The sequence below is a fragment of the Sturnus vulgaris genome, chromosome 23 (assembly GCF_052056855.1).
Source record: "Sturnus vulgaris isolate bStuVul1 chromosome 23, bStuVul1.hap1, whole genome shotgun sequence".
Taxonomy (NCBI): domain Eukaryota; kingdom Metazoa; phylum Chordata; class Aves; order Passeriformes; family Sturnidae; genus Sturnus; species Sturnus vulgaris.
In genome coordinates, this window is record NC_142265.1 from 7,790,439 (window position 1) to 7,814,809 (window position 24,371).

Genomic DNA, 24,371 nt, shown 5'->3' on the forward strand with positions numbered 1-24,371 from the left:
AGTGATGGGATTTAGTGGTAACTTTGCAGAGGGAGCACTGACTCAAGGAGGGATCTCCTTCTTTCTCTCATTTCTAAAAGTTTTGCCTTCCCATGGGTGGTTTCCAGGTTTCATTCTCTTGAAAATCCACCCAGCAGTTCAGTGCACAGAAGGAGCTGAGCCTTTAAAAAAACCCAAAAAGCAGGAAAATCTGAGAGCTGGGTGTTGCTGCCTGGGCTCAGATCTCCTGCCTGTATTTCCAGTGAGATATTCCCTGGCTGTGTGATTGTAACAAAAGCTGTGAGGTAGAGCCCAGATGCTGAATTGGGGCTGATGGAGAGTTCAGTGATTTCCCCAGAGCGTTTCTCCTTCCTGGCTGCAGCAGAAATCACCTGAGGATGGAAGGAGAGGCAATAACAGCCCCAGCCTGGGCCACTGCCTTCCCAGCAGAGAGCCAGGGCTGCATTTAGAGCGTGGGGAGAAGAGCAGGATTCCTGCTAGATCTCAACTGGCAGGAAGCAGCTGAGGGCTGCTCTGGAATCCCTTCCTTGGGTTGCTTTTCCAAAGCTCCTTTCCATGACTCAGGAGGTCCAGGGGTGCTTTAATGTCCTGAATTCCTGAAATCCCTGCAGGACGTGCAGCCCCCTCCGTGTGACCATGGCCAGAACTGGAGCACTCAGAGCTCCCAAGCTCTGCTTCCAGTTGGGTCTTGGCTGGTTTTTGGGGTTTGGGGCTGTTCCCCCGTGTTTTGGGCTGGAATATTTATCAGGACAGCCTGCTGAACTCTAGCCAGGAGAACCAGGAAAGTGCACTGGGATTATCCTGGCTCCAATTATTGCTCCCAGTCTTCTTCTGGAGAGAAGTGCTGTGTCAGGGTGCTTGTTGGCTAAAGGAATGTGCTCGGAAAATCCTGATATTCCTGTCCTTTCCTAATGAGGGCAGGCAGTGCTCCTTCAGCTGTGGGAGCTCCCCACTTCGTGCCTGACCCCCCATCTGTTTCCCCAGCACTTGAAGGAATGTTGCCATTGGCACACGCAGCCAGGTTTTCATTTCTGTTTCTTATAACCCCAGGTGTGCTTGGCAGCTGAAATAATGCCTCTGTGGTCTGGAGGTAAAATTAGCTGCTCTGGGAGAGAGATTTTCACATTTTCATGCACTACATGAAAACACAGAGGGTGTTTTCCAAAGAAAACCATTTTTGGCGTCCTCAAATTCAACTTGACCGGGCTTGTTAGGCCACAGATCTGCCATGGAATTAAGCTATAGCTGGAGGAGAGCCAGAATCCAATTACATTTTCTGCCTAATGGGTCATAATTTATGCAATGAAGAAGGAAGCAGGGATGTTGCTGGGGGAAAAGGGCACTGGGGCTGCGTGGATGTGCACTGGGAGGGGCTGCTGGTAACTGGGAATGGGGAGGGCAGGGGTGCTGTCCTTCCTCTGGTGGCTTAAAACCTTCCTGGAGTATTGAAAACCTTCTTCTGCTGTTTAAAACCTTCTTCTGATGTTTAAAACCAGCAACTCAGATCATGAAATAGGTGTTATCCTGGGCTGTGAATTGAATAAGGGCTCCATGGACATTGTAAGGGTGGAAAGGGTTTTTTTGCTGGAGACCAGAGCCCTGGTCTAACTGTGCTCATTCCCTTCCCAGCCTCTCTCCAAGTGGACATCGTTCCGAGCCAGGGGGAGATCAGCGTTGGAGAATCCAAATTCTTCTTATGTCAAGGTGTGTGGTGGCAGAGGGCACCTGGGGGGATTTAATTAGAAATGAAACAGATCCTGCTGGGATGGTGCTGCTGCTGTGGGGCCTGGCAGTGCTGCAGGGCTGGGTGTGTCAGTGGTGCACATCTGGCTGTGTCAGCGCTGCACATCTGGGTGTGTCACTGCTGCACAGCTGGGTGTGTCAATGGTGCACATTTGGGTGTGTCAGTGCTGCACATCTGGCTGTGTCATTGATGCACATCTGGCTGTGTCAGCGCTGCACATCTGGCTGTGTCAGTGCTGCAGGGCTGGGTGTGTCAGTGGTGCACATCTGGCTATGTCAGCGCTGCACATCTGGCTGTGTCACTGCTGCACAGCTGGGTGTGTCAGTGGTGCACATCTGGCTGTGTCAGTGCTGCAGGGCTGGCTGTGTCAATGGTGCACATCTGGCTATGTCAGCGCTGCACATCTGGGCTGTGTCACCAGGCTGTTTTCTCGCCCCGCAGTGGCAGGGGAGGCCAAGTTCAAGGACATCTCGTGGTTCTCCCCGAACGGGGAGCGGCTGAGCCCGAACCAGCAGCGCATCTCGGTGGTGCGGAACGATGACTTCTCCTCCACCCTCACCATCTACAACGCCAACATCGACGATGCTGGCATCTACAAGTGTGTGGTCAGCAGCCCTGAGGAGGGCGACTCTGAGGCCACCGTCAACGTCAAGATTTTCCGTAAGGCAGCACTTCCCAGGCTTCTTCCTTGGATGGGGCAGGGTCTGTTACCTTCCCAGGGGAAGGAGGAGTGCTGGGGAGGAGAAGGGTTTGACAGGAAGGTCTCACAGATATGATTGTGTAACAGAAAGATCTTTGAATGTAGAGTCTGAAGAAGGAATAGAAATGAGAGCGAGTTTTGATGTAGAAGAAAAGAATTGCTGAGCCAGTCTGACTGGGGAACTAGAAAGCAAAGAGTGCAATGAGTTGAAGGGGTTTTTATGGCTCAGAGCAAAAGATAAATCCACCTCAAACAAAAGATGTTTTTACCAAGCAAAAAGATTTTCACAGGCGAACAAGAAAGCCAATGTTGCAAGTAGAGAGAAAGATTTCAACATTTTCCACTACAAGAAAAGTGAAAAACAACTTCTAGCTTAAGCTTAACCCACTAACCTTTTGTGACTGGAGAATAGTAACATGAATATGGTGATGTCAGTAGTTATGGTAGGCTTTCACTCAGACCTTTGTCCTCCCCTGGGAACAAGGAGATTCCTGGGGATTTGGGGGTTTCCCTGTTTCCCTCAGGCTGGAGGCAGGAGCACAGCTCCAGGTGTGCTGGAAAGCTGCAGTGACCTTGTCCTTTCCTTGTTTCCAGAAAAGCTGATGTTCAAGAACGCTCCCACCCCTCAGGAATTCAAGGAGGGGGACGATGCTGTGATCGTGTGTGACGTGGTCAGCTCACTGCCCCCCACCATCATCTGGAAGCACAAAGGCAGGGATGTCATCCTAAAAAAGGATGGTAAGGGCTTGGCTTTTGTCCATTCTGGGGTCAGATGTCCTTTCCCCTGACACACACAGTGCTGGTGGGCACCACGAGAAGCAGTTTGTGCCTGGCACATGGGATGTGAATTTAGTTATCCCGGCTGCTGTGGTGTGCCAGTGGCAGGTCAGTGATGTTCCCACAGAAATGGCCATCAGGCTTTGGAACTGGAATCTGTCAGGGAATGCTGGGGAAAAGAAAACACAGATGAGAGAAGTGCCATCAGACAGAAAAGCTCGATGTTGTGACACCCTCCAGCCTTTGAGAGGAAAAGGGGCTGGAAGCTCCTTGCAGGAACTTTTGCTTTTCTTCCCAAGTGCTCCAGACAGCCGTGTCCAGAGGGGCTGGCAGAGGCCCTGACTGCAGCTGAGCAGGTTTGCCACACCTGGCACACAGGTGAGGCTGGAGCTCTTGGGCAGCAGGGATAAATCCCAGACTGCTCAGTGGAAAGGAGTCTGTGGGAGCATTGATGTGTTCATCTCCCCGAGCCCCCACAGCAGCAGCAGCTGGCTGCTCTCCACACACGTTTCTTCCTTGGCAGAAGCACATCCAGCTCCGTTTCATGGTGGGGAGGGAGATTTTATTCCCCCAAGCCCAGAAGGGGCGAGGAGAGGAGAAGAGGAGTGAGCTCGTGTTCCTTTTGTGCTTTGCAGTGCGGTTCATCGTCCTGTCCAACAACTACCTGCAGATCAGGGGCATCAAGAAGACGGATGAGGGCACCTACAGGTGTGAGGGGAGGATCCTGGCCCGCGGGGAGATCAACTTCAAAGACATCCAGGTCATCGTGAACGGTGAGGGGCTGGGGCTCAGAGCAGCACCTCAGCCCAGGTGCTGCCTCACATTCTCACCATCCTCTTCCTCTGCCGTGCCCCATAAAAATGTCCACGGAGTGCAGTGAGTGTTTGTCAGGTGTTCACAGGATAAAACACATCGAGAAACCTGGAGCTAAGAGAGAGGAGCTGAGCCTGGTGGCACTCACCAGTGGTTTTGGCCACCACCCTGAGCTTTTCTGTGTCTCCCCACCCGCTGCCCTTTGTCCCCTGTGCTGGTGACTCTGGACATGCCTCAAGCCCGTTGATTAAGTGGCTTTCTCCTCTTGCAGTGCCTCCCTCGGTGCGTGCCAGGCAGAGCACCATGAATGCCACTGCCAACCTCAGCCAGTCTGTCACCCTGGCCTGTGATGCCGATGGCTTTCCCGAGCCCACCGTGACCTGGACAAAGTAAGATGCCGTGTGCAGGGTCCTGCTGGGCTGGGCTGGATCCCCCCAAGCCTGGAGAGCCAGGCTGGAGGAGGGAAGGGAATGTAATGGCTGGGATGAGTTGGTTTTTCTCACAAGAATGGCCTCACCGTGGGGCTGCAGTCACCTCCTGCTGTGGGTTGGGCAGGGAGCACAGAGCCCAGCCAGGGAGGGTGAAAATCCTCTTGGTTGAGATAAAACAGTTTAATAAAGAAAAGCAGACCAAGGAGTTCCTTCAGTGCTCCCCAGAGTTCAGCCAGGCCAGTGTGTCCCCTCCCAGCATTTCCCTGGCAGGCAGATTCACTCTCCAGGGACGCTGCTGTTGGAATTCTGCAGCCTCTGGTGAAAATTAAGAGCACAAATTAACGTGGAAAAGCTGATGGCAGCTTGGAGTGGTGCCTTGGTGTGCAAGAAGCCACCTTTGGTGGGGTTACAGCTCTGTGGTGTGCCAGGAGGTGAGAGCTTCAGCTGCCAAGAGCCAGGAAAGGTTGGGAATAGGGGAATAGGGAAAAGCCGAGCTCTGGAGCCCTGGGGAGAGCAATAAGTGGGATGCAACAACTGCATGAAGCAGCCTGGGATGGTGTGCTCTGTGTCCCCAGGGATGGGGAGCCCGTGGAGGAGCTGGAGGATGAGGACAAGTACAGCCTGAGCTCCGATGGCTCCGAGCTGCTCATCCGGCACGTGGACAAGGCTGACGAGGCCGAGTACATCTGCATTGCTGAGAACAAGGCTGGCGAGGCTGATGCCACCATCCACCTCAAAGTCTTTGGTAACTGCCAGGAAATCACCCACAAACACCAGGGGTTTATGTGCAAAGAGGAGGCAGAGGAGTCCTGCTCCTTTATTGCAATTAAGTTATTTTATTCCAATAAAGGGAGAGGCCATGGGGCATTCCCCTGGGGTCTCTCGAATTTTTTTTTCCCTCTTTTTATCCCAATTTCCCTCTCCCTTTCCCCATTGGCTGAGGTACTTGAGAGGCACAGAGTTCCCAGAACCCCTGATACCTGAGATTCCCCTCTCATGTACAACCCTCCCTTTTAAGTTTTAATTCTTATGGAATTCATGGTTTTCCCCCATTGCTTCTTTCATCTTTCAATATCCAATTTCATTTATCAGCAAACCTACAGCTCTTTTGTGAAGGCAAATATATTTTTTTCAGGAGCTTTCCTGCCTCCCAGGAATCTGGAAATATTCAGGAATATGGGATTCTCCCTTCCTGGTGTGCAGCCCCCTGACAAAGCTGCTTAGCAAAGGGCTGGTTTGGGCCAGGGAGGTGGAAGAGGGAGCTGAGCATTTGTGCATTCCTAAATGGGTCCTCTCTCAGGAGCCTCAGCTGTGGGAATGAGCAGGAGAGGATTTTGAGATCTTTTACTTCTTGTAAAAGTCACTCTGTTCCTTCCCCCTCTGGCATTAATGGTCCCAGTTCTCCCCAGTACTGCTGGTGCCAGACAGGCTTCACCCTGAGCCCCACCTGAGCAAGAATTCCTTTTTCTTCTCCTCCTCCTCAGCCAAACCCAAAATCACCTACGTGGAGAACAAGACAGCCATGGAGCTGGAGGATCAGATCACGCTGACCTGCGAGGCCTCGGGGGACCCCATCCCCTCCATCACCTGGAGAACCTCCACGAGGAACATCAGCAATGAGGAGAAGGTACAGCCCTTCCCGGGGCCCCCCGGGGTGGTGGGGTCAGCACAGCTCGTCCCTGCCTGTGCCTGGCCTGGAATTGCATGTGGATGCACGTGGAGGTCCCGCTGTCCCTTCTGTGAAGAGCCACCTCGGCTTGGGACAGCTGGGGAGACATTCTGTAATTCCTGCTGCACTCACTGCGGGGAGAATTAAATTGCAGAGACCCTGAACCCTCTCCAGAGGAGTTCCTACAGTTGCAGGAAGCTTCTGGCAGGTGGGAATGAGCAGCCTGAGGCCAGAGCTGTCCATCCCTCTCCAGGATCCAAAATGAGCCTGTTCATTCCTCCTCCTCCTCTGACACTGCACATCCCTGAAGCACAAAAGCCTGGCTGCCTTTTGTGCTCACCTGTTTTGTTGATGCCATCAATACCATTTTGTTCTTAAAAGGCAAAAATAATTAGCAGTTTTTTTTCCTTCTTGAAAAAGAAGAGTGCTGGTGTTGTTATTGATGACAGCTCCTTTAATTAGTCGAGGTTAGGATGTGTGCTGTGCTGGAGATGTTTCATAAATGATCAGGAGGCAGAATTTGGAGCCAGAGAATGCCAAGACAGAAGTAAGAGCGAGGAGTTGTTGCTAATTAATAACCTCCTAATAAGAGGATGCTTCAGGGCTCAGCTGCCTTGGCCATGCCAGAGGTTCTGGCTCAGTGTGGAGGCAGCAGGTGACACTCTGAAAGTCCTGCAGCAACAGAGGTGTCCACTGTCACTTGTCCCCACAGCTGCTGTCCTGCAGTGCAGCTCCTAAATGAGCTTTTTTAATTGCCCCCATGACGTCAGCCCCTCCCCACGTTGTTCATGTGTAACTTTATTAATCAGGGTGCCAAAGTTTTCCAGCTTCAGTTCTTTCTTAGCATCTTTCGGATCCCAGGGCTGCTGTGAATCCCTGCAATGTTCAGGGAGAGGTTTCCAGTGCCTGCAGGAGCTGCAGCCTGACTGGGGGACCTGTTTGGGCAGGATTGGAGGTTATTTATTCAAGGGTTTGTGTCTGTTAGGAGAGCCCTGGGAGGTGCCAAGGGCTCCAGTGCTGCTCAGGAGTTTGGATCTCAGCCATGGGCAGAGCCTGGGCAGGGAGGAGAATGTAAAATCTAAACCAAGTGCTGGAAGAGCCTCCCCCAGAGCCCAGTCAGACCATCAAGAGCTCAGTGGCAAAACTGCTAACTAATTTTTGCTGATTTTTGAGACTCTGCTTGATGCTCTCAGGTTGGTGATCAGTAGCAAGGGAAATGTTCATACTCTGACACTTTCAGATGGGGGAAAAGCCAAGGTTTGAGGTGCTGCCATGAGTTCATGGGCTGGTTCAAACCTTCAGGGCAAACATTATTTTATCATATCCCATGCACTTTCTAGGCTGGATTATTTTGTGTGTATGTGTGTGCATTTTGTTTTGGTTTGTCTTGTACTTTTCTCATTCTCTCTCTTGTGCTCTTAAGTTGAGGTGAACGTTTCAGATGTCCAGAAAATCCTGAGGTCAGAATAGCTCTGTAAATATTCTACTACAAATTCTATTGGAATATTTAATTCTATTAAATATTCTGTTACAAGTGCATATATTCAGTTCATTCTCCACTTTCTTTCTCTGGGACAGCACAGGGGAGAGGATGGTGTTTGATGCAGGACAAACAGTGCTATTTTAAGGATTATCAAGCCTACTTTTGAATATTTCTATTATCCAGCTACTTGGATGCTTCTCTCTTGCTTCATGTTTGCTCTTGTAATCATCCCTCAGTGTAGAATTTCAGAGATGTAGAGATGCCTTAACTCCCATAACATTCTGGAAAACCTACCCAAACCCCCGAAGAAAAAGGAAGTTTTAGTTCAGCTGTTTCTCCTGGCAGATTTTTGGGGGTGTCCCAGTCTCTGAGTGCCCGGCCACCCTTGCATGGAGTGGGGACATTGCTGGGTTTGTCACCCGGCAGGAGGGGAACATCTGCAGCCCCTCACCACTGCCCGGAGGGCACGAACAAAGGGAGCATCTTCTCCCCAAAGAGTCAAAGAGCAGAGCAAGGGATCAGCTCTGATTTCTCCCTGCTGCCTCCCAGGCACGGTTTAACCCTGTGCTGGCACTGGGCTTTTCCCCCCAGGGCTGCCCCTCAAGGCTCTCTGTTCCTCAGGCAGGAAAATGCAGATTTCTGCCTGCATCTGAGCTGCTTGGCTCCATTCCAGGTGTCTGTCCCAGGTGAATCAGCCCAGTCCATCCTTCCTCTCGTTTTCTGGGTTGCTGTTGCTGCCCAGCAGCCTCTCCCAGCTCTGTGTTGTTGGCAGCCAAAGCAAATGGGTGAGTTTTAATGACTGAGGAATCTGGGGGTGCACCAGGCTTTGGATTCCCCCCTCATTCCCTGCACGGGGCTGGTCTGTGTCAGTGAGGAAGAGTCAGTCTGGAATTGTCTGGGATGGGGAAGGTGCCTCTGCCTCTTTCCCCACCCTCCCGAGGGCCATTGCAGGGAAACAGCAAATTCTGAGGCTTTGGGAATGGGATTTTCTCCTCCTTCATCTTCCTTTAGGTTGACACCAGGGATATAAAGTGTCCCCTGTGCTGACACTGCAGAGAGCAGGAGTGGCAGGGGACTCACAAGGGAGGTCCCTGGACATAACTGGGACTGAACAAGGGATTATTCTGGATTATTGTTCAGCTTTCAGGCACCCTGTGCACATCCACCAGGAATGGGCAGGTCTTGGGGGTGTCCCAGCCCCTGCAGGGCTCGGTGAGCTCCAGCTCAGGTTTCCAGTCCCAGCCGAACCATTTGCTTTGCTCAGAGGCGTTGTCAGGCGAGGCTGTGTGTCCCATCTGTTGCTCTTTCAGTCTCACAGCGTTCCCTGCGAGCCCCGTGGCAGCAGAGCTCTGTTCTTGGTTCTCATTCCCCGAGCCTCCATCTCCATCCCTGTCACTCGTGTGTGCTGTGACATCCCCACAGTGTCACTGTGCCTCCCGGCCAGCGATGCCATCCTGGCTCTCGTGTTAGCAGGTGATTTTTGACTCCTCGACTCAAGGGGATCAATGGAAATAACAGAGACCAGGAGATTCCTGAAGTGTCAGTTCCGGGGGGGGGGAAATGGAAAGCAGCAAATTGGCTCCTTGTGAGGCACAGGAACGTGGTCCCTGCTGCTGGTGGCTTTCTCTGAGTGGGAAATATTTGCTTTGATGCCAGGTGTGGGCATGTTTCACTGCTGTGGGGCTGTCCCCAGCCCAGCAGGGCCGGGTGCTGCCATCCCTGACCACTGGGAGCTGGAGCTGGGGGCTCCTCTGCAGCCCTGGGGCACAGCCTGCATGGGACCAGGGCTCCAAATGCATGACGAGCACTTTAATCAGCGTTAATTAATTGGGGTGGGGTGGCAGACAGACCAGGGGCACGGCACCAGGTCTGTACTCTGCAGTTCAGTGGGCAGAGTCACTCCTGAGCACTGGCTGTAGGAAAGGTGAGCTGTGACAAAGGAAACAGTCACTGATACGTCATAAATCAGTCTTGAGGTGCCATCAGCCTTTGTTTAGGCATTTAAAGGCCGATTTAGAGGCTGTGGAATGGTGAATGCCAAGCTCAGCTGATGGGGAAGGGAAGCTGTGATCCCACCCTCACACAGGAGCTGTACAGCTTGGAGCCTGCATGTGCACACAGCTCAATGTGCTGCAAACACTGGTACCTGAAAGCAACCTTTGATAAACTTTTATTGCTTTTTTTCTGTTGTTGTTGTTGTGTTCTATATCTGTTCTCTCCAGGCTTCGTGGACCCGGCCCGAGAAACAAGAGGTATAAGATTACCAGACCTTTAGCAAACTCCTTAGGTTGTTGGTTTTTGGTTTCTCTTCTAAGCATCACAGATTAACCAATCTCTAGTGCAGTAACCAACTAAACGAGCATTAATCTGACCCGGTTAAATACCAGTACATAAAAGAAGCAGCTTCTAGAGGTAGAAATTGCTTGGCATGTAGTGATGCTTTTTTTTTTTTTTTTTTTTTTTTTTTTGGATGAGCAAAGTAGCTGTGTTGGGAGTGAGGAACTCACTTCAAAATTAAAGAAAAGGTGATTAAAATTAAGAGCAAATGTCAAATGCTGTTTTCACCATTTTTTCCTATGCTGCCAGAGTGAATCATCCTCTCTTTCAGAGAGGGAAGAATTAACACCAACCTGTATTTTGGGAAAAGCATTTTTCCCCAGGAAAGCCTCCTCTGCTCCAGCCAACTCACCTGTTTGCTCATGGCACCCTGGCAGTTTGACCTTCTCTTTAAAGGACAACTGCATCATGTTCCATTTCCAAGTCAATGCAGAGAAACCTTTCACAAGGGGCATTTCTCCAGAAAATGCTCCAGATTGCTCAATTATTTTTATTTGTCTTTGATCTGCAAGGGTCAGTGAGGGGGAGGTGGGATAATGCAGGGACTGGGGTTGGTGCAAATGGGGTTTGATTTTATTTCACATTCAGTGCTGTGCTTCAATAATAATAATAATAATAATAATAACAATGATAATAATGATAATAATGCAGCTGATTTGTAGCACTCTTGCTTCAAAATGGACCAGAAGGAAAGTTCCCAAGCAAATAACAGGGGTCAGGTAGAGAACAAAATGAGCTGTCAGAACTGGGTGACTTGGATTTGTATTTTTAGGATCAACTTTGTGGAGGCCCTGATTTCCCTAAATTATTTTAAAGCCATCTTAAATCCCAGAGACTGAGCAAAGTGAAGCTGGAACTTGAGCACCACCCAGCTGTGTTCCATGGGGGGGCTGAGGAGATCCTGCCCATTCTTCCTGCAGAATAATCTGTTGGATTGTGGCAGGTGGAGGCATCAGATGCTCAGGGCAGTTTGCATTGGAGAATTTGGAATTTGAGTGGCTGCATCTCTCCAGGACTCACAGGAATTCCTGTCACAGCTGTCCCCTCCCTGCCCCCAGTTTTCCTCTGTGCTCTCTCTCTCCAGCTTTTGATTAATACAAGCACTAATACTATTAAGTTTGCTGTCTCTAAATTTCTTACTGTCTCTGTGTCTTAAAATACCCCAGTGGGGTGCAGGATATCTCTCTAAAATTGCTTTTAAATTGCTTTAAAGTTGCTTGGGAGCTTTTAGCAGTGGATTCCAGCAGCAGGATGAAGGTCAGGGAATGTTTGGCATTAAGTATTTCACTTTCACTAAAGGAATTTGGGGTGAGGGGGTGAAATCAGTCCTGGCAGCCTCTTGGGGTACCCTCAGTCACACCCAGAGCTGGTAACTGGGAATGGGTGCAGCCTTAGGAAGATTTAGTTAAATATAAATATAAATATAAATATAAACATAAATATAAATATCAAACAGTGCACTGCAAGCACAGAGCAGGGAGAGACCCCTCATGTTCCTTCAGTGGAATTCCTGCCCGGGCCAGGATTTTCATGGGGTTGGGAGGATGTGGGCAGTGGGTGAGGAGGAGACAGGACTGTGCAGAATTATTCCTGGGTGCTTGTTTGGGACAGGCCTGAGAGCTCCAGAAGGTGAAGGGAAGGGGAATAAATGCATTTTATTTGGGCCTGAGCTGCTGAGCTCTTGCCCAGCTGTGATCACAGTGGCTGTGCCCCAGGGCATGGCCACAATTCGGGGGACAGCACCTGCATTAGCTCAGGAAAAATGGCAATAATTGGCAATATAGGGAACATCCTGCTCTGTTCTGAGGAGTCATTCACTGCCCTGAGCTGCTCTCCCCAGCATTTTGTTAGCCCAGATCCTTGCAATCAGGGAGATTGAGTAAAAGGGTTACAGATGTCAACATCTGGCTCCCAAATTCCTGCCTGTCCTGTCTCCAATAGCCAGAACACCTGCTGGGCTGCAGCAGGGAGAGAGAAAATTTGTGATGTGCTTTCTTCCTTAGAGTGTTTTTCCTGATCTCTCTTTTTCTTCCTTTATGCCTTTTTGCATTAAAAAAACCAGAGCTTCATCTTCAGAATCAGTTGCACTGCTCATGAAATCATCACTGGCCACGATTTCCTGACTCTCCTTGGTGTTGCACCTTGAGGAAGTGGGGGAGAAAGGCAGGAGACATTTGGGTGTGCAGGTGCCTTTTCTGGAATCACCTGTGGTGATCCTGCACTGCTGTCCCGTCCCTTACACTCTCCTGGGGAGGTCACAGAGACGAATATTGAGAATATTCCCCCAGATCTGAAATCCTGGCACCCATGGACGCTGCTGGAAGTGAGCTGGGGTTTGGAGGGGAGTGGAAAGCCAGACAAAAGGAGAGCAGAGCACTCAGCCAGGGGAGTGAGGTAAAAGCAGATTTTGGTGGTGTGATACCACAGGAGCTTCTAGGAAAGGATGCCCAGAGCACCACGTGCCCATGGAATGACTGTTCCCAGCAGAGGGGGATGGAGTTTGGAGCTCATGGCACTGGCCAGGGATTGCAGCAGGGAAGAAGAGAGGAGGAAAATACACATAGTTGTTTGTGTGTCATCAGAAAACTCTATTTTTGTGCATTTGAAACTGGCCTGGTGCCCATGGACTGATACTGGCACTAACTGAAGTGACAAAAGACATTTATTTGTGGAAACTTTGTCAGCCTCGGGGCCTGAGACTTTCTCTCAGCACAGAGAGAGGCTTCAGGCCCAGAGGTCTGGCACCTGAGATAGCAGAGATGGTTTTTTGTGCACTTGGCTGTTGGAAATCCTCAGGGTTTTACTCATTTATCAGCACTTGTCCTGTACCTTCCAAGAAAACAGATGCTCCTGGAGAGTGGCAGGATGCAGCAGCAGGCACAGCCACGAGGGTGCCAAATTGACTCCCTCGTGTTTGTGCTGCAAAATCAGGAACGAGAGCAGGGAGCTGAGGCAGAAGCACCAGGAGGGAGAGAGGAGCCCATGGCTTCGTGTTTTCATGGATTAGGGCGGCTTTGGTGACAAACTGGAGAGGAAATGCGGGTGGGCTGGGGTGGCTGGGTGGGTGCAGTGCCTTGGCAATCCCCGTGGGTTTTACATTCCTTGCTTCTCTCTGTCAGTGCATCCCCACACTCCCTCGAGTGTGGGAAATGGTTCTGGAATTTTCTCCAGGCGGGGCTGTCTCTGGAGATTTTCTTGCCCTTTTCACTGCACTTCCCACTCTCGGTGTGCCACGTTCAGGTGAAAGCTCTGAGCTTCCTTTTTGCCTGGTTCAGCTCTGAGCTCTGGATCTGTTCTTCCTTAACCATTGCAGGGACACTGGGATAAAACCAGTACTGCTGAGAGGACTGGGATAAAACCAGAATTACTGGGATAAAACCAGTACTGCTGAGAGGACTGGGATAAAACCAGTTACTGAGATAAAACCAGTATTGCTGAGAGGACAGGAAGGGCTGGATTCTGAGTGGAAGCTGTTGGGGAGGTTTCCTTTTTTTTTTTTTTTTTTTTTTTTTCGTTTTCCTCTTTGCATGCTGGCCAAACTCTTTAACCAGAGCTGGATCTCTGCAGCTCCCGTTCTGGGGAGAAGCTCGACTTTGTTCTCACATAGCAGCTGCTACTTTGGGTCCTCCCTGTCACGTTTTCCCCTTGCCCCGAGCGCTCTGAGGCGCCGCAGCCAGCCCTGCGTGCCGGGGCATCACCTGCGCTCAGGTGAGGGGGCTCCCGCCGAGGCAGGGGCGGCGGGGCAGGGGCTGTGCCACCCGTGTGCTGGCCCAGGGCCGGGCTGTGACCGTGCTGTGCTCTGTGCAGACGCTGGACGGGCGGATCGTGGTGCGCAGCCACGCTCGCGTCTCCTCGCTCACCCTCAAGGACATCCAGTACACGGACGCGGGCGAGTACGTGTGCACGGCCAGCAACACCATCGGCCAGGACTCGCAGGCCATGTACCTGGAAGTGCAGTGTGAGTGCCCTGGGGAGCCGTTCCCGGGGCCGGCTCCTTCCCTCTTCCCTCCCCGTGGCCCGGGATGGGTGTGGGGCTGAAGGGGAGGGTGTGGAGGCAGCTGGGGTGAGCGAGTTTGGGGTGTTCTCTGTGCCTGGCTCTTTGCACCTCACCACGGATGTGCTGCACTCCTTTTGTTTGGAGTCCGAGTTCTCCCCTAGAACACCTTTAGTGGCATCATCTCCCAGGTCCATCCTCTGCCTGCTCCTCCCACGCTGCACAGGAGCAGCTCTGGGGCTGAGCAGGTTTTCTCCTCGTGCCCTTCAGCAGAAGCCATCCCCACCCCCCTGGACAGAGGACAGTTCCCATGTCCGATATTAGATTCCCTTTCCTGCATTCAGGTGGGCTCCAGCCAAAAGGGATCCTTGCAGTGAGGCTGCTCTGGGGGCTTGCCTGGCTCCAATTGCCTTCCCAAATGTGTCTTTCAGATGCCCCCAAGCTCCAGGGCCCCGTGGCCGTGTACACCTGGGAAGGAAACCAGGTGAACATCACCTGCGAGGTGTTTGCCTACCCCAGTGCTGTCATCTCCTGGTTCCGGGATGGGCAGCTCCTCCCCAGCTCCAACTACAGCAACATCAAGATCTACAACACGCCCTCAGCAAGTTACCTGGAGGTGAGCAAGGGCCAGGAGGGCTCAGTGACATCAAATAATTGGTGCTGAAGGAATTCTGTCTTGTCCTCTCGGTAGAAATGAAGTTGGGGTGGTGTTTATAGGATGTAAACTCTTGACAAAACCAGGTCGTAGAGGATAAAGGAAACAAGGAAATGGAAGATAAAGAAAATCGGGTAACAGAAGACACAGCCCCTGCTTGCCTCTGCTCTTTGCCCACTGCAGTTCTCTGCCCATGCACAGCCCTGGGAGCACAAACAGCTGGATTTGCTTGCAGCTTCTCCCCAGCTAAATTCAGGGTGCCTTGGCAGAGTGAAAAGGGTTCTGTGATCCCAGCCTGAGCCTTCCTTGCCCCCGCAGGTGACCCCGGACTCGGAGAATGACTTTGGGAACTACAACTGCACGGCTGTGAACCGCATCGGGCAGGAGTCCTCCGAGTTCATCCTGGTGCAGGCAGGTGAGCAGGCAGGGTGGCACCAGGGGACACAGGGGCCCTGCTTTGCTCCTTTGTGCTGCTGGGGTAGCAGGAGAGCACCTGGTGCCTCCAGAGAGGCCGTTCATGGATTTCCTGCTGGCTGGGAGCTGCTCAGCATCTCTGTTCCCTCCTTTCTCAAGGCTCTTGTTCTTTTCCGTGCTCACTTTGTCAGAGCTCTGCTCTTCGGTTTGTGCACCCCAGGTGAGCACCTGGCAGCAGCTGCACTGCAGGATCCAAAACCTCAGAGCTGTGCCAGCCCCTGGAGGGCTCCAGGGCTGCCCCAGAGGCACATTCGGGAATGCTCGAGCTCTGCATTGCAGTGCCCTGGGCGGGGGACACTGGGGACACAGTGACACCCAGGATGCTTTTGCTGCCCTGCCCTGGTTCTCTTCTTTTGGAGAAGGGACCGGGAGTCTCCAGCCTCTTGGAGAGGAGACAAAATTAAGATCTGTGCACTAATTAACATCTTTAAAAGCTGCCTAAACACTCTCCAAGCCCCAGCCCTACCCTTGTCGTGTGCTGCACGAAGCCTGGAGCTGCTGGCTGTCCCCAGGCTCTGTCCCCAGCTGCTGTGTCTCACTGGCTGCTGTCCCTTGTCCCCAGACACGCCGTCCTCGCCCTCCATCGGCAGGGTGGAGCCCTATTCCAGCAGTGCCCAGGTGGAGTTCGACGAGCCCGAGGCCACGGGCGGGGTGCCCATCCTCAGGTACAAGGCGGAGTGGAGAGCCCTGGGCGAGGGGGACTGGCACACCAGGCTCTACGATGCCAAGGAAGGTAGGAGAGACAAAAAAAACACAAACACCTCGTTCTTTCCCCACCAGCACCAAAAAAATAATTCACTTTTCTGTAGGGAAAAGCCAGGGAGGGTGGAGGGTTCACGCTGGAGGCCCCAGACAGGTTTTTAAACATTTGCTGTGGAATTTTCAACTGGAAATGAGCTTTGCTCTGAGCTGTGTCTGAGCAAGGGAAGAACCCTGTGCTTGGAATAATAGTTTTCACTTGCTGCTTCCCACAGGAGGTTTTTGAACCCTCATCTGTCACCCCTGAAAAATAAACTCTGCTATTCCAGCAGCAAACCCGTCTTGTTGAAGTGATCTATAGCAGTGCCCGCTGCAAAAAAATCAATCTTGGAGTCAAATAAAGCCAAAGAATTTTGCTTTGGGGAGGGCTGTGAAAAGGAGAGTTCCACTCCAGAGCTGAATCTTCCACCACCAATCCCATGTGGAGCTGAAATTCTTATTTTAGCTCCCCACTGGAGTGATGTGATCCCACCTAGAGTCAGGTTTATTCGTCCCTTTTCTCCTTTCGTGGGGAAAAACAAAGTTTCTTTCTTTCTTCCTTTGAACCCTGAGCTTTTCTTTGCTTTTTTTTCTTTTTTTTTCCCCTCTCAGCCAACGTGGAGGGGATGGTGACCATCACGGGGCTGAAGCCAGAGACCACCTATGCAGTGAGGCTGTCAGCAGTCAATGGCAAGGGCGTGGGGGAGCTCAGCGTGCCCGCCGAGTTCAAGACGCAGCCAGTTCGTAAGTACAGCCCAGCCCAGGCTGCTGTGCCCTCTGCCCCCTCTCCTGCCCCCTCTGCCATGCATGGATCTCCCCTCTTCTCTCTCACACGCCTCTCTGTTTTCTCCGTGGTTTTGGGTTGGAGTGGATTTCGCTGAGAATGAAAAAAAATCGTCTCTGAAGGGAGGAGGCAGAGGAGTTGTTCCGTTTGCAGTGGTTGGTGTTTCCAGTTCAGCCTCGGTGTTGCCGAAGAGAAGGGGCTGTGTGAGGGGGAATTTCAATGAGAAAAAGCAGCTGAGAAGGGTTTTGGTCGCAGGGGATGTGATGTCGCTGTCACCAGGCTGGTCGGTGTCCCACATGCAGGTGTTGAGCTCAGGGCTGGCAGGTGAGGGGAGGGAGGGCTGCTCTGTTCTGCACATCCTGCTCTGATGGCAGCTCTGGAGGGGATCCCGTGGATTCCTCAGGCTCTGCTCTGCTGTGGCCCAGCACTGTGCTCCTGTTCCAGGAAAGAATTCAGTCCCAGGGAGCTCTTTGAGGTGGGAAGGAGAGAAAAAGGATTAAAAAGTGGAGTGGGCAGGGGAGATGTGCCCAAAGAGCTGCTTCTCCTGTGGTCCTTTCCTCTCCTCCTGCCCTGGATTCCCTCTCATTCAGCCCTGGGCTGCTGTTCCCAGCCCTTTCTGGAATTCTCTCTGCTGTTCCCAGCCCTTTCTGGAATTCTCTCTGCTGTTCCCAGCCCATCCCAAGCATGTCTGGAGCCCCCTGAGCTGTGCCCAGGCTCAGCTTTGTCACCTGCCCGTCCCTGCTGAGCAGGACACACCTGGGATGGTGATTTCCCAGCTCCATATTCTCTTATCTCCTCTTCATTTATTTATTTATTCATCTTCTACATTTATTTTTTTTGTGTGTGTGTGTCTATCTCCGTGTTTTTATTTGGTTTTTGTGTCCCATCCATGGATAAACTGCAGGCATCCCTCACCCACGTAAGTTCTCTCTGCATTTCTTTCACTCTCTCTTGGTGTTTTTAGAGTGTTCCTCTAACACCCAGAACTTTCAGCTTTTAATTTTTAGTGCCTTTTTCCTCTCAGGAGCTTTAGGATTGGAGTAACTGGTAGTGTCCATTTCCTAACAACACTGACCCTGGAGTAGCCACTCTGCTCTTTTTTAGAACAGAATTAGGGTTAACTCTTTGTCTGTGCTCTGCAGCATGCAGTTGAAATATTTAATGTAGTGGTTATCTAATAATAATAATATAAATAATAATAATTAGCTTGTTGACTCAGAGTGGAGTAGTGGAAGGCTTCATATTTATGAAACCATTAAAAATTGTTCAATTTTAATGATACTGAGATAATTCAGGGAAATCAGTTCAGCTAAATTGCAGATCTGGTTTAGACCAGAGCCGACCAAAAACTTCAAAGTTTTAAATATCTCCACAATTTTGAAAGCACAAAATTGAAGAAAAAAAAACATTCAATTTTTTTTTCCCTCTTCTCATTAATGATTTTTACCACTGGACAGTCTTCCAGCACTTGTGTAGATTGTGTGAAGAAATAAATGAACCTCATACTAAATTTAAAAATAATGGCATGTTCCCCACTTCCCCATGCAAAATGAGTCAGGAATGGGATGGATTGGTGTAATTGTGAGTGAAACATTGAGATGGCTCCATTGCTTCGTGCCTTTCCAATCAAAACTGATCAATGGAGCTAAAAAAACCTCTTTATCCCACTGAGCATGATTCCATTTATCCCTGCGTCCTCGTGGGGAAGCTGCTGTTATTGCCAGGATCACAAGGACAAGCTGGAAGAAGCTGCTGTCACATTCTTGGACATTCCTGAAGTGGAAAACAGGGGAAGATTTTAAAAAATATTTTTATTTTCACCCCAAATTTTGAATCGCGCTCGCTCCGTTTCCCCTTTCAAGACTGCACTGGGCAAAAGCTTGGATTTGTTGGAGCAGGAAGGGGGAGGATGGATGGACAGATGGACAGGCAGGGCTGCAGATTGCTGGAGTTAGGGAGGCATTCCCAGAACATGGGTGCAGTGTGGGATGGTTCATTGCAGGAGCAGCAATGGCTCGGGAACTGCAGAGGGACAGCAGGGCTGGGATCCACGTCAGTGCTGCAGGGAAAGGGGGAAAAGGCAGCTGAGGAGAGAGGAAAAAGAACATGGAAAGCTCTGGTGCAGCCCCAGAGGTGTGGCCATCACCTGGGGACAGGTGAGGTGGCTTTGCAGAGCATCCCAGCACTTCTGGACTGGAGAACTTTTGGAATCTTACGATTTTTTTATTATTATTTTTTTAAAAATTTTCATGTGGCAATGGGCTGTCAGTCCCTCCGTGTCCCCAGCTGCGGGGTGAGTCCCACTTCTTCCTCCTTGAACCCATTTTTCATTTCCAAATCCATCCTGCCCTCCCAGGCTTGGCAGCTGGGATCATCCAGCTCGGATCCTGACTGAGGAAATGGCACCACAAAAATGCCTTTTTTTTCCATCTCTGCTGGAATTCCAATCACCTCTTTGTGAGCAGAGTCACAAGCAGGAAGATTTTTGTCCTCTCAAATGTGATTTGAAGGTCACAGAGATGTTTCAGGAATTTTACAGCTCAGATTAACCAAAGCCATTTGTTTTCCTTGCCCTATTCTTTAAAGTTTCTGTCTGAATGTAAAACCTGACACAATTTTTAATGCCTGCTGGGATAATTCTGAAGTCATTTTAATATATTTAATTTCCCTCAGTAAGAAAAAGAAGTTTCTGTCTATCTTAGGCTGCCTCTCCATGAGGTAATTAGTGATAATTATGGATTACAGTGGCACAGATGAGAATTCTGGAGGTTGGGAGAGTGTCTGAGTTGACCTGGCTTTGTATTTTCATTTTAACCATTTGCTGCTTCTCTTCATTTCCTTTTCCTTACAAATCTGAAGCCAAACAAAGGCCTGGGGGGGGAGATAGTTTGAACCAAAAGCGTTCAGATTTTTGGCTTCAAACCCTGAGATCGTGTGCGGGGCTGCTCCCAAAATATCTCAGTGCACAAACCCCCCAGGCCAACAAACCATCACTGAAATCACGCCCACATTCCAAACCTCCTCATCCCCTGGCTTTTGGCAGCATTTTCCAGGATTCCCCTCCTTTTTCTCTCACCTGATTTCTCTTCCTTCAGCCAGTTCTGCTGCCCCCGGGCCCCGTTTAGCAGACAGTGAGTATGGCAGGAGGGATTTCTGTGTGCTCTGCATGGTCTCCTCCCCGAGTGCTCTGCATCTCTAACACCCCTGCAATGTTTTCCTGCTCCCCTGGATTTTTATTTTTTTTTTCCTCCCCAAAATCTCTCTCCCTGGAGCTGCTCTGCAGGGTCTGGTTTACCTTTGTCAGAGGCACAGCGGTGGGAATTCTTTTTTTTTTTGGTTTTGTGGGGGCTCACAGAGAGCTCCCCGCTCGGGTCCCTGCTGCCAGGATCTTGCCAGGATTTTGGGAAGCAAAGCCATTCCTTGTCCTGCTGCCCTGGCAGTGCTGGCACCGTGTGTGCAGGATTTTCTCCAAACCCATTCATTTCCTGAGGTGTTCACGTTTTTTGGGGTTCTTAGCCCTGTTTTCCTCCTCTCCCCGTGCTCCTGGCTGTCGTGCAGGGAGGTGGGAACAAGCAGGAGCTCCGTTCTCCTCAGGAATTGCCCCCACAGGACTCCCAAATATTCCATTAATGGGCAGGCTGGGGCCAAGAGGAGGCAGAAATGGGGATTTGGGGCTTCAGAAGATGAAGAAAGGCTCAGGGCAGGGCATTCCCTGTGCCCTGGGGCTGCCAGGACAGGATTTCTGCAGCCCCAGCCCTGCCTCTTCCCCCTTGTTGTGCTGCTTGTGCACAAACTCCCAATTACAAATTTCCCAAGCAACTATTATCCATAAAAACTAAAGCCACAAAAAAGCTGTTTTCTTATTAAAAAGTCTCAAAACTGACAAAAGAGATTCCCTAAGTAAATTAGAAAAAAGACTAATTTAGAGATAATCAACTGACTAATTTGTTTCTATACATTATCAGTCTAAAAGAAAAGAAGGTGTGGGGAGAGGAAATGTGTTCTAAACGTTTTATTCTAATTCTTATTATTTTATCTTTTAGTTTCAATTATCCATAAAGTTTTCCTTTATACCTTTTAAAGTTTAAGCCTACTTTACCTTCCTCCTAACCCTATCTCACAAAAAAACATATTTTCTAATAAATACACTAACAATTTAACCAGGTAAATTAGCAAAAAAAAAAAAAAATCTGAAATTAGCAAACTAAAAGCATGTAGATCAGCCAAAAAAATCTGAAATTAGCAAACTAAAAGCATGTAAATTAGCAAAAAAAAATCTGAAATTAGCCAAGTAAAAGCACGTAAATGAGACAAAAAAAAAATCTGAAATTAGCAAAGTAAAAGCATGTAAATCAGCCAAAAAAAATCTGAAATTAGCCAAGTAAAAGCACTGCACCCCTGATTGCCCGGAGTGCCTCACCCTGACTGTGCTGTCCATCCTTGTTTCCATGGCAGCCCCGGCTCCCTCTGCATCCCAGAGCTCCGTGGCACCGAGTGAGTACCTGGGAGCTGCTGCCCTGGATCCGGCAATTCCCTGGATCCGGCAATTCCCTGGCCCTGGGCACTGCTGCCTGTCCTGGTGTGTGCACTTGGCACGTTCAGGTCCCAGCATGGTGCCACTGCTGCCCTCCTTCTGCCCAGCACGGGCTGCAAAATGGGAATAAAAGATTTGGAAAAAGGACAGAGAGGGAGAGAAAGAGGAATAAACCCCCCCCGCCTTCAAAAAAATTATCCTTTCCCAAAGGAATGTTTTCCTTTCACATTCCCCGTTTTAGCTTTAAAGCTGCCTTTGTCAAAGGGATGTGGATTAAATAATTTTCTTGCTGCCCTCCTTGCTCTGTTTGCTTTGAATATAGAGAGATACAGTTTAAATTATCCGTGTTAAAATCAGAGCTATTGGATGCTGGAAGAAGATGCCCGTGAGGAGGTAGAATGTCCTGCAGGAGAGATCCCAGGACCCTGCCTGCCTTAAAAAAAGCCTGATGTTTCCAAAATCTCCGTGTCTGAGATGGGAACTGGTTCAGACCCCTGTGTTGGCTGGGTGGTCAGGGGAGAGGAAAACCCCTGAGTGAAGATTCAGATTTCCCTGCTGCATGTGTGTGTTTTGAATAACTGATGGTCTCTGCAAAGCCGGGTGCTCTTAATTGTGATTTGTAATCATGATTTGTGATAATAATTGTGTTTGTGGCAATGTGAGGTAAGGGAGGGATTTACCTGAGGTTTGTAGGAATGGTTTGCTGAATGGAAAGCACTAAAAGCATGAAGTGTGGGATGATTTTGGGGGTTGGGATGGAGGGAGAGGAGAGTATGGCCAATCAAAGGAATTTATAATTAATTATCATTAATACTGCATTTATTACTGGCATGCTTCATGGTCTTTCACCATTTTGGTGGCTTTAAATGTCCTTTACCTGTCAGTGGCCACGAGCAGCGTGTTCCTTGTGCAGTAATTTTTATTTCTAAGGCGCCAGATTTTTATTTCTAAAGTGGCAAACCCCAATCCCTGATGCACTGGGGTGCTGAAGAGGCCTTTTCATTGCCATCAGCCTTGGAGGATGGGCTGGGCAGGGTCTGATCATCCTTTATTCCTTAGCAGGCAGAGACTCCTTGTGGCTGTTCGTGTGTGGGCTGGAGACAGCTTCCCTTGGAGGGAAAGCGTTGGGTTCATGTTTTACAGAACACTTTGTTCTTTAAAAAAAAAAAAAAAAAAAGATTTTTTTTTTTTACCCAGAAAAGATGCTAAGAGCTAATGAATGATAAACATGTGCGAGGAGGAGGAGGGTGAGAATTTCCCTTTTCACCTGCGTTGAGTTCAGGCTCTGAGCAGGAGCAGATTTGTGTGTACACTCCGTTTATGCAAATCCTGCCCACATTTGTATGCCGGGCTGTGCTGCAGCCTGTGAAAATGAGAAATTCAGCAGCGGGGAAAGGGCAGTGGCACGGGGCAGATGCTCCTCTAGCTCTGCATCATTTCATTCCTGCTGCTGCTGGGAGTGATCTGTGCTCCCCCCGGGGGGATCCGGCAATGGAACCAGCAGCAATTAGGGAATGAGAGCTGCACAGAGGCACGGGTGGGAATTAATGAGGCTGCAGGGTTCTCCTCCCTGCCTTTTGGGGCTTTGGGCTCGGTGGGATCAGCTCGTGGGAGATGTCAGTAGGCACGGAGGAGCTTTAGGAATTTCCAGGAAATAGTTCTGACGTTTTTCTTGCAGCTCTCTCCACTCTGGGACCTGTTTTTGCCTTGCAATGGTTGAGCTCACTTGAAAAAGGGATTTTATTTTTTTTTTCAGGTTGGACGGGGCTTGGAGCAGCCTGGTCTAGTGAAAAGTGCCCCTGCCTAGGACTGGATAATCTTTAAAGTTCCTTCCAACCCAAACCATTTTATTCTATTTATGCTGCTAACTCTGCTATCGATCTTTACCTAAAGTTCCTCCAGGCAGCCTCTCCTGCCTGGTTTGAAATCTCAGGTTATATTGAGCTCAGTGGAGTTTGGGAGATGTTTCTTTCTGGGCAGAAGACATTTGGATTTTCCTTCCAGGCAATCTCACAGTAACTCTTTTAACCCTCCCGTGTTCACGAGGAGTTCTGTGAGCCTGTGTTTAAAGAGAATGGATTGAGAGCTCGGCTGGAACAAATGGATTTTACATTTTGTGCCATCAGTTGTTTTCCCTGGTAATGGTCTGTCCTTAATCTTGTCAGAGACAAGCAGCCAAAAGATGAAGGGTTTAATTCTCTACACATCAAATTAACAGGGAGCTACCAGAGCACTGGAGTGGCCTCATTAGGATGAGACAGAGGCGTGAGAAATGCGAGTTGGGAAGGGAATTTGGGAAGGGAATTTGGGCTCAGGGCTCTGCCCCAGGCTGCCTTCTCCTCATTCCCTGCACTGCCCCATCTCTGCTGCCTTCCCTGGGCCCTGCTGCTGCTGCTGGACCCCCTGTCCAGGCTGGCAGAGCCCCCCCTGCACCCCCCAACCCTCGGTGTCACCCACCCCGACCGAGCCCCAGCTCCTGGGTGGAAAAGTGACCTCGGGGAAGGTCACCCGAGCAGGTTTTTCTCTTTGGCAGTGGTTGCTGTTTGTGCTGCACAGGGAGGACACCCCAGTGTGGGGTGCCAGGGTTTGTCCTCCTTTGGGGCTGCTTTTGACCCTTTCACCTCGGCTCCCCTGCAATAACAATATTCCCTTTTTCTCCCCAGCAGTTTTGTGGATTCCTCCAGCAGTCCTGGCACACACTACAGTGACTTTTGTCCCTTTTGTTCTTTGTATGACTAAGCAGTGATGCAGCTGTGCCTAACACAAGGCCATAACTCAGTGCTTGCTGTGGTTTAATATTCTTATTTTCCAGGCAGTTTTACTGTCCCCTCCCCAGTGTTTCTGATATATGCTGGCTAATTTAATTTTGCTCCTATTTTTATTTACTCTGTAATTCTGTTGTTGATTTTTTTTCCCTTGCCCATTGTTTACATCAGTTTTTTAATTTTTTTGTATTTTCCATGTGACCTCCTCCACTTTCCTTTCAACCAAACTCATGTGCGTGCGTATCATGTGAATTTGTCATGTGGCTTGCATGGTGCTGATGATGTCGTCCTCGCTGGTGAACAGAAGGTAAAATACTTTGTTCTGATTGGTTGCCTAGATTTTTGGGGTGAGGATTCCCCTCTGGGATCTCCAAATTTCCCCCCCCAAAAAAAAAAAAAAAAAAAAAAAAAAAGCCAAACCAAAAAAAAAAAAAAAACCCAAAAAATCCCACCGAGCCTTTTTTTGGAGGAGT

At 49.9% G+C, this 24,371-nt stretch overlaps 1 protein-coding gene across 10 annotated transcripts in view; it reads left to right on the forward strand.

Annotated features, from left to right (window-relative positions):
- Positions 1-24,371, forward strand: part of NCAM1 (neural cell adhesion molecule 1) — an 85,398-nt gene that overhangs the window by 40,705 nt on the left and 20,322 nt on the right. For 3 of the 10 annotated variants that reach the window (XM_088177834.1, XM_088177838.1, XM_088177841.1), the window contains exons 2-15: positions 1,630-1,704; positions 2,186-2,404; positions 3,039-3,182; positions 3,857-3,994; positions 4,306-4,423; positions 5,041-5,210; positions 5,950-6,092; positions 9,840-9,869; positions 13,762-13,912; positions 14,380-14,564; positions 14,922-15,018; positions 15,640-15,810; positions 16,428-16,559; positions 17,504-17,518. In XM_088177834.1, the coding sequence (XP_088033960.1) occupies positions 1,630-1,704; positions 2,186-2,404; positions 3,039-3,182; positions 3,857-3,994; positions 4,306-4,423; positions 5,041-5,210; positions 5,950-6,092; positions 9,840-9,869; positions 13,762-13,912; positions 14,380-14,564; positions 14,922-15,018; positions 15,640-15,810; positions 16,428-16,559; positions 17,504-17,518 (1,788 nt within the window). The remainder of the gene's footprint in view (positions 1-1,629; positions 1,705-2,185; positions 2,405-3,038; positions 3,183-3,856; positions 3,995-4,305; positions 4,424-5,040; positions 5,211-5,949; positions 6,093-9,839; positions 9,870-13,761; positions 13,913-14,379; positions 14,565-14,921; positions 15,019-15,639; positions 15,811-16,427; positions 16,560-17,503; positions 17,519-24,371) is intronic. The other 7 variants (XM_088177835.1, XM_088177839.1, XM_088177842.1 and 4 more) reach the window with 3 other exon arrangements.